At 54.3% G+C, this 15,102-nt stretch overlaps 4 protein-coding genes across 4 annotated transcripts; 3 read left to right on the top strand and 1 right to left on the bottom strand.

Moving 5' to 3' along the window:
• Nucleotides 1-155: 155 nt before the first annotated feature.
• On the top strand, nt 156-1,273 carry MRS44_004660 (uncharacterized protein; the record flags this gene model as incomplete). The annotated part of the gene is made up of 4 exons (XM_065622284.1): nt 156-419; nt 479-584; nt 665-952; nt 1,086-1,273. 4 exons carry the CDS (start codon nt 156-158, stop codon nt 1,271-1,273), a joined length of 846 nt encoding a protein of 281 aa, XP_065478356.1.
• A 2,959-nt stretch (nt 1,274-4,232) lies between these two features.
• Nucleotides 4,233-4,855, top strand: MRS44_004659 (uncharacterized protein; the record flags this gene model as incomplete). The annotated part of the gene is made up of 2 exons (XM_065622283.1): nt 4,233-4,409; nt 4,670-4,855. The coding sequence occupies 2 exons, from the start codon at nt 4,233-4,235 to the stop codon at nt 4,853-4,855; spliced, it is 363 nt and encodes a 120-aa protein (XP_065478355.1).
• A 2,360-nt stretch (nt 4,856-7,215) lies between these two features.
• Nucleotides 7,216-8,523, bottom strand: MRS44_004658 (uncharacterized protein; the record flags this gene model as incomplete). Its single annotated transcript, XM_046270653.2, has 3 exons — nt 7,216-8,250; nt 8,302-8,349; nt 8,401-8,523. 3 exons carry the CDS (start codon nt 8,521-8,523, stop codon nt 7,216-7,218), a joined length of 1,206 nt encoding a protein of 401 aa, XP_046136204.2.
• Nucleotides 8,524-12,077: 3,554 nt separating this feature from the next.
• MRS44_004657 (uncharacterized protein) lies at nt 12,078-13,587 on the top strand (the record flags this gene model as incomplete). The annotated part of the gene is made up of 2 exons (XM_046278332.2): nt 12,078-12,598; nt 12,651-13,587. The coding sequence occupies 2 exons, from the start codon at nt 12,078-12,080 to the stop codon at nt 13,585-13,587; spliced, it is 1,458 nt and encodes a 485-aa protein (XP_046136205.2).
• Nucleotides 13,588-15,102: the final 1,515 nt, after the last annotated feature.

Genomic DNA, 15,102 nt, shown 5'->3' with positions numbered 1-15,102 from the left:
TCGCGTCAATGCAGCACTCACGTGATCACCTGTCAAGAACTCCAGACAGCCACCACCGCCCGCCAACCGTTGCTTCCTTTGAGTTTGTTCAACTTCACGACGCGACAACCCCCCGTTCTTTCTCAACCACCTCAGGCCTCACACATCCGACCTAAATGGCTTCGCGTTCGCCGTCGCGTGGCCGCTATCGGTCTCGCACTCGGTCGCCAACACCGCGATCAGAGTACTCGCGTTCTCCCCAGCGTCGTCCCCGTCATGACTCGCGTTCTCCTGCGCGATCGCCAACCCCGCCGCGCCGCAATGGTCGTTACAGGAGCCGCAGCCGTAGCCGCAGCTGGAGTCGTGGTCGTGACCGTGACCGTGGTCGTGACCGCAGTGAACGAGGCCGGAGTGGCTCCCCGCTCGCAAAGAGCACCAAGGTATGTGCTCCTTTTCCTGGGCGTATTACAACCCCGGGGGTTAACCTCCTTGCAACCAGATTGTGGTGGAGCGCCTGTCCAAGAACATCAACGAACAGCACCTCTACGAGATTTTCGGGCAATTCGGTCGCATCAGGGACCTGGATCTTCCCATTAATCGCACTTGTAAGATTATCACAAAATGCCCCCGTCTTTGCAGCACCCATGTCCCTGGTCCTTGACATCGACTAATTACCCGGGTAAAGTTGGCACCAATCGTGGAACTGCATACATCCTATTTGACTACGAGGCCGATGCTGAGGCCGCCATCGCCCACATGCATGAGGCGCAGGTGGACGGCGCGACCATCAACGTCTCTATAGTGCTTCCCCGTCGCAAGCTCTCTCCGGCTCCTCCCACCGCCAGGCGTGGAGCCAACATCGATCCCAGAGTTCCCTTCGCAGGCCCGCGTGGGGGTCCCCCCGGTATGGGCGCTGGAGGCGGCCCAGGAGGTATAGGCGGCGGAGGGGGTCGTCGTCGCATGTCTCCAGGAGGTCGGTATGGGCCTAGGTCGGACGTATACCGCCCAGGATCGCGCTCCCCTTCGAGATCGTCAGCTGGGCCACCTCCTTCGCGAGGTGGTGGGAGCCGGTATCGCAGTCGGTCCAACAACTCTTACTCATCCAGGTCACGCTCCAGATCCCCAGCTCCAAGACGGCGAGGGGGCGGCGGCCGCCACGACGAGCACGATGACAGACGCCGCGGCGACAGTCGTAGCAGCTACGGTAGCCACGGTGATCGGAGTCGATCTCGCAGCCACCGCAGATGAGCGACGACATCCGGCAAGGCAAGACAAGGTGTACATACATATTTGACAGGCTTCCGATTGGCGTTTACAGAGGAATTATAGGGCAGGGAAGAGGGCCTAGGATTTAATTAGCTCCCAAAACAAGTTGGTGGTCAACTACCCTCCTCTCGGTTGACAAAGCTGACGGATATAGTCGCATCAAGATTGGTGCATGACCAAACTCGATGGGAGGTGCCGCCTTGAGGGTTCTCGGGACCCTGGTCCATCATATTGCAGCCCGGATCTTTTCCCCGTTGCGTTGGTTGGCAGAGTCGAGTCAAGTCTACCTAATGGCCCCATTCAGTACCAAATTGCAGCAATTGTTGATGATTTGCGTGACCTCGCTCTATCGTTCATGGTTCATGGGTTTTTTGCCACAGGCGGCGGTGTGGCCGAGGCCAAGGAATGAAATGGAAGGACGGTCGGTTCTGTTGACGAGTCGAGGCAAGTCGTCTCGCCCGCATGGATCTCTCACCGGTGATGATGATCCGCGATGGATATGGACGCTTGTCCTTCCTTGCTTGTCTCCAGGGACCAGAGAGCATGGCTATCCCGTTGACGCTGACGCCGCCTAGCTGCAGTAGCTTCTTTTCTTGTACGAACGCACATCGAGCCTTCAAGGATCAACTAGATCGCATCTATCATTTGTCACTCCCTGGTCCACCGTCGAGACTTTTTGGTGTGGGGATGGGTACTGGCATGGCATCCATGGTACGTTTGGCGGGTCTAGACTTGGCAGTTCCCGCGTCTCCGTGATGGCTCACAGCAACCTTTACCCACCTTCACCAGCCGGCGCCGCCGCCTTGCAGTGACGGCGGTAGCGCGACATAAATAGCAACTAGAAGCATGGTGACGCGAGAAGACGGTCGAGCTAACCCCGACTGGGCTCGCAGCACGGGCTCAGCGTTGTCCCCTTGGTCGAGAAGGGGGTGCCCTCTCTTATAGGGCTGAGGGAGGGCCTCTGAACACCAACTGGCGATCCTGCGACTCAGCCCTTGCAGGCAAGATCCATGAAACGACTCGGCCGGGTAGGGCATGATGCTCTAGCTTGGCCCGAGGTACCATCCAAGGAGCCCGCTGCTGTCAGTGTGCCACCACTCCCGTTTTGACAGTTCGTCAGCCCCCCTCCCATCCGCGAAAAGACGAGAGGCCTAGGCCATCGGGGTCGGCGCCAACTATGGCTCAGCTGGGAAGGCCCAACACGGTGGATGTGTTGAAGCGAGCGCTGAGATTCGATGCGGAACGAGGTCTGACACCATCAGCACTGCGCTGAGTCGATGGCATTGGCGCACATCTCGCGACATGTATCGCCACCTTTGCACCTCTTGTCTACTCAGGAGTACATGGTTGTCGGCGAGTGTCGGCTCACTGCGCGCCTTGGAGACGACAGCAGGGTACAAGTTGAGGGCGTCTTACAACGTAGCACCCGCCGCAGCGCAACGCAGCGCATCACGGGCAAGTCCAGCGCAGTTCAGCGCCGCTCATTCAGCACGAGTCCGACCCGATGCAATGACAGCCACCACACTTCCGACTTGGGGAGGGGAGGGGCTTCACATCCATCCACCACCGTCACAGCTACCCATACCCACCGACCAAGAGCTTCCTCCAGCATGTGATCCATCCGCATGGTAGCCAATGGCGGGAGCCCGGGTTCCAGGATGGTCAAGCAAGAGGAGGAAAAAAGCTCCTAGCTCGTCCCACCAGCGTTGCAAGTTTCACCGTCCGGCCGCCGCAGGGGGTCATCTCCCCGATATTTTGCTGGAGCGGCCTCTAAATGCCTCTCTATCCCCTTATCCTTCTCTGCCTCTTCCAAGGAGCTTGTGAGATGCCCCAAGGGAACAGACGGCTCGGTCGATTCTCGGCTTTAGCGTCCGGTCTCGCAGTATTACCGCTTCAGGACTGTTGCATGGTACGACGAAGGCATGTGTGTGGCGCATCGTCTGTTGTTGTTTCTGGGCGCGGCGCCGCTGCTGGCTGAAGCCTGGATGAATGGAGCTGGGCGGTTGGCGGTCGGCGTTCGGCGGCGACGGAGGGCAGGGCGCTCTCACTCAGCCTGGCATGGCATAGCATGGTATGGCACTCTCGCTCGGCTCTGGAACACGAAATATTGGCAAGGATCCTAGTCCGTGCCAGTCGGTTATGCTACCGAGAAGTTGACAGTGTGGCTGCTTGTTGTTTGTGGACGACAATGATGATGTTGGTGAGCTGCAGTCAGCCAAGTAAGTCCCATGGATGTCAGCCATATCGATACAGACCGACCCCACTGATGCGGCGTCTCGGTACCCCAAGTTGGAGAGGCGAGGTGAGGTGTGTGATGGGGAAGGGGGATGTGATCTCAGCCTGATTGCCTGTATGTGTAAGGTAGGTATGGATGACTGACTGACTGACCGACGACGGACGGACGGCCTCTAGTCATCACAAGCATTGCCGCTGTGCTGCGTGCGTGTGAGCACTGCTGCGCTTCTTGCTTGGTTGCCCTGGGCGTCACGGAGTCCCTGTCACCCACACGAACTCCACGCGGCCGCCTGCTTCTCTCAGACCTGCCACAGGATAGCGTCTCCCAGGAGGATGGATACTATACTCTTAGTTGAGCCTCAAATCACCGAGGGCGTGTCACAGCTAGCGCGGATGCGCGCGCTGCGTCGGTCTGTATGTCATGTCAATGCCTTGCCTTGCCTTGCCTTGCCTTGCCTTGCCTTGGCCTCTCACACATCAACTCCTTCCCATGACATACATGCCTTCCCTTGCCTGGCCTGGCTTCCTCACCTCCCCGGCCAGGCCCTGAACCCTACCCAGCTGCTCGGCTCTACTCATCTAGGCAACATATTCGCCGTTCCAGCTCAGTTCCCCTCACGCCTACGCCCCCTCTGACCACCTGATGCGCCCGGCGCAGTCCCAGTCCTCGCTGTGAACCACTGCCTCGGGTATGACGATGGGTGATGCTGGGGACATGGCGGGCAGCGGATGTAGATGCCGCGGGCTACACCATGACCATGCGCGGCTGGCCGCGTAGAGGAAGGCGGATAGACGGGAGCTGCGCTGCGCTGCTCTTTGGTGAGGAGCAAGCACCCAGCTTCTACTCTAGTCCAGTCCAGTCCAGTCCAGCCCGCATCCCAGTCGAGGCACCTACATGTCGTGCCATGGATGCCGTCCGAGAGCTAGAGGTGAGCCTCATTAGGTACCTGGGACGGGACAGAGAGACGCACCGATTAACTGAGAAGCTCGGGGAAGGGGGGTAAGCCACGGTCGTTGACGAATATAACCTCACGGCCTGCGGGCAAAGCCTTCTCCAAATCCGTGTTTCCCACCCCCTCTCTCTCTCTCGGTCTATCTAAGTGTCAACCTCTTTATATAATCTCTCCTTGTCCTTTTCCTCTTTCGCTTCATCATTCTATTCTACTCTTTGACTATCAATCATACACAGATGGATTCTGCTATACTCTCTCCTCGCTCACTCATGATTCTTAACATGCGAAAGATCCAACAGCCGCCAACTTGTCTGCCTCAACCCCAAGATCCTGACCCTCCGCCTACGCCCCCAGGAGGCCCACGCGTCCCTCCTCCACAGCCAAACCCGCCTCCTTCTCCTCCGCACAGCTGGGTTCTGTGATGGATGTGAATCTCTGGGGAACTCTGTTGGAGATGAGCTTTCTTCTCCTCATGCCGCCACCACCTTGCGTGTGTCTGTCTGTCTTGTCTTCTCTCGGCCGATCAAGCCTCATCCAGCTGCCCGGAGCGGCAAGGCAAGGAATCCTGTTTCCTTTTTCTCGAAGCCAAGATCTTCGCCCCCCCAGGAGGAGCTTACACTCACACCCTGGTCCGCCACCCGGGAGTTTTGTCTTGGGGATCTACAGAGTGTGCACCTCGTGGGAAGGCAAGAAACGGCGGGAGAGGGGAAGAGGAGCAGCCTTCCATGTCCCGTGGGGCGATCACGCCAGGGTCGAAGATGTGACCCCCAAACAGAACGAGCCACACACACGACGGCAGCGACGGACGCCTGGGTCACAAAGATCTGCGTATTTTGGGGAGGATGCGGAAGCAAACAGCGCTTGTGGGGGGGAAGGTGAAGCGTCGGTCCCACGGACGGCAAGCCCAGTTGAAGGTCTTGGCGCATGAACGACGGAGATGTTGCCCTGTGTGGCGTGGGTTATCGGGGGTTCGACGGGGGAGGGGGTCCAGGGACCGGGGAGGGGGCGTCTTATATCTAATATGGTTCTATTGTTTCTGGGACAGGTCCTTTCGATAGGCGGCGGCTGGAGTTTTATGGAGGGGGAACGGATATGGAGGGGGAGGGGGAAGGCATCGGGTTACCACTATTGCAACGCCGGATATATCGTGTGCATGTCTTTTTTTTTTACCGATTGGTACTCTACTTGTTCTACTTTCAGCTCAGCTGAACACTCGTCATAGTACATGACATTACATTACATGAAACCCTATCGCCCGTTTAGGGAGGCCTCAAGAAAGAGTGTGGAAACATGCGGGACCCTTTTTGGCACTTTCGGGCTGTGGCATTGTGTGATAATGACCAAAGGCGGCCTAGGTATTGGACACTTGACTTGCCTATTACGAAACACAGGCACAAGCACAAGCGCAAGCACAAGCTCAGGCGGCGGGTAAGTCTTGTCGATTGCCCCGTTCCCGTACCCGTACCCATCCCATTCCCTTCTCCGTCTGATCCCCGTTCTTCCGCGGCACAGACACAGGCAGATATAGCTTACATACCATATCCAGCATCCATCCTGGGACCCTCACCAATTTCCTCTCTCGGCAACCGGCTCGACTCGGACTCGGAGGGGGAGCTCAGGCCTATTTGTTTTTCTATTCTCTTCTGGTCCACTTACACGGCCACCCCCCCTGTTCCTCTCTCCTTAAACCGTGCTATTATTCCCTCCCAACACTGATGAAGCCATCCTGCCTGCCAGTTGGCTAGATACCCCACAAACCAGGGATAAGAGAGTCAAACTACCCTAGACTGACACCGTGCGCCGGCTGGGACCTTGATATCCGTCCATAGGACAGGTTCGGAAGGTCTCCCGGTGAATCAGGTTGGTTCTGCATCAAGGATGGATCACAAGCATAGGTACACACGTACGTAGGTACCCGTTGAACCATGATTCTTCCGTCCTAGACCGAGGCTAGGACAAAAGGTCCTCTCTTTGCGGGGAACCAGGTTCACTCTTTCGCCATGACTTACCTGATTGCCAAGATGGAGCAAAGAAATAAATAGAAAGAAGTAGAAAAAAAGTATGTCGGAAGTGAGTTGCCTCAATTGGAATGGGACCAGACCAAGTGGGAGATTGCATTATGTTTTGAGTTGGCAATAATTGCTTATTCCTCTCCCATGTGTTGTCTTCAAGAGCATGGATCAAAGCGCTGCCGATGCGTGGCTTCTTCACATGAGGATTCTTTGGGCTGTTTCACATATGACGGCTACTCGGCTATCGTTATCCGGCTATGGCCATAGAAAATGAACGAGCGAGTCTGGCCAAGTTGCCTTTTTGGTATCCATTACCATTGAGGCTGGCTATGCTTGGCAACCTAACTTTCATTAGCATCTCGTATTCTATCATAGCATGTTGAATCTCAGAGTAGAAGTTTTAAGGTTAGAAAGGATCTCCTCTAATTTCCTCAATTATTATGCCGTAGCTTAATAAAGTCTCTTCTTATTATTCGTTTAATATTTCGGTGCGCCAAGAAATAATAATATGGGCGCGCGAAATTTCCAAGTTGGAGCATCAGACATGTGCTCCCACGGACCAGACTGGCAGCGCACTCTCTGTTTCCACCTTGGAATCTACGTGCACGATACGTAGTGTCACATCAGTGTCTATCAAACGATAGGTATTGCCACTGCGAATCTATGGATACTAGTCCTACAAGTGGAAAAGGAGAGAAGGGAAATAAGCCGGACCTGAAACACCAAAGCTCGAGGAAATGACAGAATGTACAAGAAACCCGGAAATATCATCACAGTAGAGCCATTCCAGCACCTATACCCATCATGCCTAGAGCAGCCCGAGCCACATGCGCCGTAGCCCGCGCCGGCGCTACTCCCTTGCTCCTCGTCGTGAACATGGAGTCGGGTGTCATGGCCGCCGCGTCAACGTTTTCCTTTGTCGCCGTCGCCTTGGGAGTCATGTGGAGGTCGGTTATGCAGAGCGTAGTGCAGGGTATGGCCGTCTGGAACACGTTGTCGACGTGGCTGTTGCGGAAGACAGGAGTCTGCGCCCAGAGGTTGGGATTCGGCACTGCATCCGCGTCATCGGGGTTGTTGACGTTGGTGATGATGTGCAGGATGCCATTGGAGATGAGAATGTCGGTCGAGATGATCTTGGCCGAGTTGACAAACATCTCGTTGCCGATTTGACGGATTTGCAGCCTTTTGCCCTGGCTTATTGTTTTGAGAGATTTGGCATTTCTGAGATCTGTAGACACCAGCACCTTGCCACGGACGATGTGGTAGCCCATGACCTCGGCCAACTGGCTCAAACTCATCTTGGCAAGAGTTCCTCCAATGGCTTCCATGGCTTGGTCCCTGGGAGCAAAGACAGTGATGTCCTTGACGTCGTCGAGAGCGGGCATGATCTTGGAGTCGTACAAGCCGCCGAGGAAGGACTGAACTTGACTCGCCGTGAGGACCTGGCCAATCCCAGAGGGAGGGACAAGCACACTGTCGACGATCTGGATGAGACCACCCTCAAACTCAATATCGTTGTTGACGACCGTGGCCCGGCTTCCAAGCCTTGTGCTGAAGACCACCACGTCTGGCTGCTTTGTAATGAGGATATTCTGACCGTTCGTGACATTGGCCCATGTAGGGTCCTTAAGGAGTGTAGGCTTGACGTAGGCAGGGCCAGCTTCAAGATCCTCAGTGTTGATAGTCCCCTGAAGGATGTGATATTGGAGCAGAGGCACAGTCGTGTTTTTGTGTTCAGGATTCCAGATTTTTGAAAGTGCTGAATAGGGAATTTGGGTAAAGGCATAATCGGAGGGTGCCACAATCTGTCATGAGTTAGCAAATGCAGGGGAAAGGATGTCGTGGCTGAGATGTACCGTCACGCCCTTGTAACTGGGTAATTGCATCAGGATCTCGGGGTATTTCTAGGAGCCTTGTTAGCATGGGCGTTCCGGCTTGAGCGGGGCATGACCAACCTGAATTAACTTGTAGTAACTGGTCAGCTTTGGGTGATTTCGCAAGACAGTTCCCAAGTCTTTAGCTGCTTCCACACAGGCTGCCATGCTGGCAAAGCCAACAAGAATTTTGGACCACAACATGGCTCAGGTGGCGACCGAGGCCAACAATATAACGATCGTGTCGACTTGTATATAGATAGCAGACGCAGGAAAGACTGTTGTTCTTGTATGCCGTTCGCGGGCAAGGGGAGGGAGTGTAGTGAACGGTTGCACCGAGTTGTCTACCACGAAACTTGACCTTGTCAAGATGAAGAGAGTGTCAGACGCAATAACAATGCGTCTATCGCAGTAAGATCAAAGGAGAGAAAGGCGCAAAATGCAGCGTGATCAACGCGAAAGTGAGCGGGCGAGGAAACGGTCTACCGGCCGCGTTTAATAAGTATTCCCACAGACGAGGCCATGGGAACTCTCCTCCCCTCACCAGCAAAGCTCCACCATCTCTTACTTGGGCGAGAACTCTCGGGCACCCCGTTTTCCAAGCTCTGGACCACTCAGAGAGTCTGCTGGGCACATGGTGAACTGTAAGCTGCCGCCATTGTCGATGAAAGCGAGCATCCAACTCCAACGCCCCACGGTGAACCCAAATGCGCCGCCAAGCCTCCGGATCCATGAAGGGTTGTGACCGTGGCCGCACTTGGAGGTGTCGTACTGTAGCACCTGTCAGATCGGCGGAGCATCCGAGCCTCGAACCCTGAACCCTGTTAGTGGGCGCCTGTGTCAAGGATATCTGTGGTCTAGATCCCCGGATTGGGACTCACGAAACTGGGGCACGAGCCACACCTTTCGTCACCTCTTAGCTCTACTTGGGCCGTAGTTCCTTTGAAGAGCGCGGCATGTCGATATGTGATCGACTTGAAAATGGAGGGGTACTCGTCATCTTGAGAGAGGGATGGCTAAGGATTTCCCATTTCCAGTAACAAAGCCTCTGGTGGGGAGTGCGCCCAAGAGTGTTCAGTGACTCTTGATCTGCACTTGCAGCTGCAGTCATCTTTTCCCAGTTGTTGGTATCTTGATCTGTTGCATCAATGATGTGTTTTGAAATCCAGGCCAACTGTCAAGCTCTGCAACTCTTTTCTCTATGGTAGTGATGCCGACATTTGGCTTGGGCATTCATGACTCTCCTTCCCCTGGTGCCTGAATACTGAGAATAGAGATGGATCGTTAGACAGCCATCCAGGTAGGGGTCTTGAACGCCAGATGAAGCCATGGCATAACCTTGTATGTGTACCACTCCAAGTTGACCAAGCCATCGGCAGGCGCGGCAGTTGGAGACCGGGACAACGTGCAGTTTGAACCCTTACCATGGCACATGGCCAATGGTCTGAGACAGCACTCAGGCCGCAAATCTTCTAGAGGTGGAAAGGTAGACTGCCCGATAAGCTCGAATAGTGGCTCGATCCGGTTGACCTCTGATGCCCTGGGGGAGCCGGCCACGCTTGTGGCGCCAGTGCCTGGTCCAGACACTCGGTTCATGTGTATGGTATGCAATCGCTATCCACACTGCCATCTGCGGGCAACTCGTGTCCATCCAATATGAAGAGTCGTCATGTCTCACTGACAACGAATCAAATTCTCATAAATCTTCACGAGGAAGAAGAGAGGCGGTCGTCCCCGTTTGTCCCCCTGGGCCACCTGTGAGATTGACTTTGTGCTGAGCTTCCCGAGACATCCAGAAGCCAGCCTTGGCATTCTAGGTTTGATTCTCTGTTGTCGATCAAACAGTTGAAATACTCCTCATCAGCCTCAGAGACCTCAGGCCTGCCGCTTCTGTTAGATTTTCGTAGGTAGGCATCGCCTTGTCATTGTCCTCGTTCAAATCCACAGTTGGCCTTTAGGGGCAAACTCTAAGGAACATGGTGAACGAGCGCAAGGTACGCAATTGAGCACCTAACATTTCCATGCCAAGACCTCGGCAAGGCCCAATTTGTCAGTAGCAACACGGGAATGCCGCTGTATCGTCATTTGAGGTGATATGATGATTAGGGATGCATCGACTAGCAGCACTAGGCCTGAGCGCAACGGTGATCATGCCGTCACGTTCACTGTCCAGTAGATATCCATGGCAATTGCCAGTGACAGGTTTTTTTGAGCGTAGAGGTGGCGAACAATGATACCTTCAAAAGGTAAGGGATAACCGTTGACAGTTTGTAGGATTGGTGGTGAATAGCTCCTGGTTGCTGAGATTGCCCTTTCTGTGACGGCAGCGATGATGCTATTCGCCATCTGGGTCGACAATCAGCCCAGCATAGACATGAAATGTTGGGTAAGCGGCTAAACAAGCGCATATCGAGCCGCCAAGTTCCCACAAGTTCCCACCGGCCAGGAGGTTGGCTGATCAAGTGGCAAGCCCTCGTCGTGGGTGATCAAGACGCGGTTCCTGGGATCTCCAGGGCGTGTACCTAAAGTAAATCAAGGTTCAGGGCCCTGAAGATAGCGGGAGGGGCGTGGTCATGCCTCCTCAGCCACGTTGAGCTTGTTCCTGTCGATGCTATCGCCACTTCTGTGAGGTCTGGCAGGTTGGTGAGACTAGGGTAAGTGGGAATTCGAAGGAGGAAGACAATCTGATCGCTGAGCTGCGTGAATAGTAACCAAAAACAAAGGCCTTAGGATCCTACTAATCCTACTCTGCCTGACTGTAGACAAATCGACTCCGGTGATGCCCTTGTCGCCTAACAAGGAACAAAACTAATCACGTCTCTCACCTCTGGAGAGCTTGAATCATTGCCAAGGCTCGAGAGGAAGCAAGGACCAAGTCGGGTACTCGGTATGGTTCGTGACAGCAGTGCCGGTATTGCCAAGGGAAACGAGGGCTGCCTCATTGGCAACCTCGGCGATGGATCTCGACAGGATGGGTTGGAGTCATGGGCAGGACCGGAACGGAAACTATGGGGGTCTGGCCGTCGACTAGCGCTCGGAAGAGCTGGCTCATGTAAACTTTGTTATCGACGGTTGCGAGCAGGGCCTGAGACATTGTCGAGATTGGTGATGATGGAGGAGAGTTGTTGGAATGGTGTGGCTTGAGTTTTTGGAATTGATGACCAGGCAAGAGCGTACAGTGTCGTGCATTGGGAGCACTGTATTTAGATGCTAGGTCTTGGTGGAAATACATGCAAAGCGCGCTAAAAGAATGGCCCTAACAAGCAGTCAGTCAGCTGGGCGTGTGTGAATAGCACTGTGCCGCAAGCCATACCACGATCGGACCTCTCCCTAGCAACCACGCTCTCATCCGCCTTTGGCCATCTTCGTCTTGTCACTCATGGATCCTTCAGCCTCCAGCAACTCTGATCCATTCTCACGCACTGTCTGGATCGTATCTCGGCTGAGTCCGGCGTTAGATCGAATCGGGTTGACCATGGCCTTGATCAAAACCGTGGGCGGAACCTGGCTTTCCTGCTGCCGTTGAACCGCCTACCACTTCATCGTCTTTTATCTCTTCGTCTGCCCTCTTGTTCTCAGTTTTCGCGAGTTTGATAAACAAGACTTGCTTGTTCTGGCCTCCGCTCTGTTGTCAATCTTTAGAGAGCATCCGAGGAACTGGCCTTGAGTTCCCGCCAGGGCCGAGTTGGACTTTTCCATCCTCATTCTCCAGCTTCATATACTTCGAGACACGTCTTCTGTTCGACACTTCTTCCACCATGAGCCAGCATCGACAAAGCAGCCAGGACCATGACGGGGTTGGCCCTGGTCCGACAGACATTTCACGAACCATGTCTGTCGACTCCAATACTCACTCAGCTCATCCAGAGCCACCAAACAGTGGCCTCCGTCACAGCATCGAACCTGTACGTGGACCAGGTTCGGCCGGGAACGCGGGCATGTTTAGCATCCCCGAGTTTTCACGCCCTCCCTCGGACTATGAGTCTTCCCATGGTTCCGGGACGCAATTTGAGGACCGGAACCGGTACTTCCATTCGCGAAGAGTCAAGCCCGGTGAAATTGAGAAGCCATGGCTGGAAAAGACCAACCCCAAGGAGAAGTGGGTGACCATTCTCCCAATCCTGGCCATCTTTATCGGTCTTGCCGGCTCTGGGTTTCTCGTCTGGGACGGCATAAGGAGTGTTGTGAAAAATACTTACTGCCCTGTCCTGGATGAAGACTTTAGCGGAGGCTTGGATCCAAAGATCTGGACCAAGGAAGTTGAAGTTGGTGGATATGGGTAAGTTTATAAGCTCTATCCTTGGTCTCTGTCAGCTTACTGACCTTTGTAGTAACGGACAGTTTGAACAAACAACCAACACCGATGAGAATGTCTATGTCGACAACGGTAACCTCATCATCAAGGCCACCCTCCAGAATGCAAAGTTGATGGAAAAGAACAACGTCATCAACCTCTTCAAGGACGGCAGCTGCACCTCCAAGGTCTGGTCGAATTGTATTGCTTCAACCAACTTGACTGCGGGAAACAACAGTGTTGTCCCCCCTGTCAAGTCTGGTCGCATCAACACCAGGAAGGGAGCCACCATCAAGTACGGCCGAATCGAAGTGACAGCCAAGCTTCCCGAGGGTGACTGGTTGTGGCCTGCCATCTGGATGTTGCCCGTCAAGAGTACCTACGGCCCCTGGCCTAGATCCGGCGAGATTGACATCATTGAGTCGCGTGGAAACAATTGGACATACGCTCAAGGCGGAAACGACATTGTCGGCTCTGCCCTGCACTGGGGTCCTAACTCTGCCAACGACGGTTGGTGGAAGACCAACAACAAGCGAAAGGCCCTTCACACTACGTACAGTGCTGGCTTCAACATGTTTGGTCTAGAATGGTCTCAAAAGTACTTGTTTACATATGTCAACACCCGCCTGCTCCAGGTCACCTACACCAACTTCAAGAAGCCTATGTGGAAGCGCGGCGGATTTCCTGACGTCGACCAGAATGGCACTCGACTCACTGACCCCTGGTCCGCCTCGGGCGAGCTCAATGCACCGTTTGATCAGGAGTTCTACCTGATCCTCAACGTTGCTGTCGGCGCCACCAATGGCTGGTTCGAGGATGGCAAGTCTGGAAAGCCATGGTACGATAACTCGCCGACAGCTAAGAAGGACTTTTGGGAGGCCCGTGGCGAGTGGTATCCCACTTGGAAGCAGCCTCAAATGGAAGTCAGCCGTGTTGTCATTACGCAGCAGTGCAACGGCGACGAGGAGTTGTAAGCGCTGCATAGAGGGGGCTGATCTTGACGGGTGTTGGGGAGAGACCTTTGCAATCTTGCAAAAATTGGGATGGAATATTGTTGAATCGTTCATTCCGGAGTTTATTTGCGTTTTTCATGTCTCTATTTAGTCCATACAGCATTCAACCGTATTGCTCGATGGTTATCAACATGAGTCGCCCTGAGGTGCCTGTGTGAAGCAGATAAGAGGTGAAATATCCAACTGTGTTTTGATGCGGAGTACACCATGTTTCAGTCAACACACAACTGGTCATCTGTCCCTGATATCATCACTATAAACTGGATCTTGCATATCATGAGAGCGAAACAAACATCCTTCTCAGCGGCAAGGTTTGACATTGTGCAAAACCTCTCTACGTAGGCCAGGGCGACGTGAGTGTGAGTCGGGCATTCGTGTTAGTCTCGTCAACTACCCCATCTCAGACCGGCCTTCCGTCTCCTTTCATGCCCGAAGCCTGCCCAAGACTCATAATGAGCTGCGTAACTGACTAAAAAGAAGAGAATTCCAAGTGCCACCCACGTTTGCTCACTGTGACCATAGAAGCTGAGCCATAGCTCCGGTCCGCCCGTTCAGCTCGGGAGCATCGAGCCTCCGAGCTCCCGCCCGGAGCCGCTATCACTTTACCGGCACAGACGAGGCCCTCTTACCAAGATTTGTCATTGAGTCCCCGTGGCCCTTTAACCGAGCTTGTGGACCATAGCTGTAACGCCATAGCTACAGCCGGGGAAGTGGAGAGCGGAGGCGAACGGAGGCGCCGAGCTTCGAGGTGGGCTGAGTGATGCCGTGCCGATGGCATGGGCGGCTCGCTAAGGCAAACCCTCTTTATTGTCGAGTATGGGAAGTTGAAAAATGGTCAAGCTCAATGAGAGTGGCCAAGACCGATCGCGGCGAGAGGCCGTTTTAGTACCTTGATCGTGTACCCGAGTCAAGACCAAGTTAAGGCACCAGGAGAGATTTGCGATAAGGAAACCCAAAAGGTTACTTGAAACCGCTCAACGCCATATGGGTAGTGGAAGAATATCTGAGTTCAGGAACAACGGGCTGGGCTGTCTCTGTGGCACACAACGACGTGGGATAATCAAGAGCTGGCCCAGGTGCTTGGCCGTGGTGCAGTACCGAGGAGTGAGGATGGCATGACCGTGGTAGTCCTTGGTCTTCGTATCCACGGCCGAGTGGATATGTGCCTGTATGCTGAAAAAATCGAGACTTGATCAATAATATGGGGAAATGCAAGGCTAATCTAACCGATCGGTAACTCCTGTCATGAAAGAGTCTTTTTCTTGGGCGGAGTGCCTGTTTCATCCAGAACTAGAGATGCGTTGAGTCCAGATCTTGGGCCCTGGAGGCCGTTCCTGTAATACCAGACCCCGAAAAGCATGCATAGAGTTGCGTTCACAGCGGTTGCCGCCCAATTCTAGGTTGGCTGTAGGGCAGGGGTTGGTATGGACTGTCGTGCAGATCTCAAGGTCTCGGACACACAGGGCCCTGAGATCT

The sequence above is a fragment of the Fusarium solani genome (assembly GCF_023522795.1).
Source record: "Fusarium solani strain SB1 chromosome Unknown bctg00000002, whole genome shotgun sequence".
In the NCBI taxonomy this organism is placed as follows: Eukaryota; Fungi; Ascomycota; class Sordariomycetes; order Hypocreales; family Nectriaceae; genus Fusarium; species Fusarium solani.
This window is presented reverse-complemented; position numbering and strand designations above follow the sequence as displayed.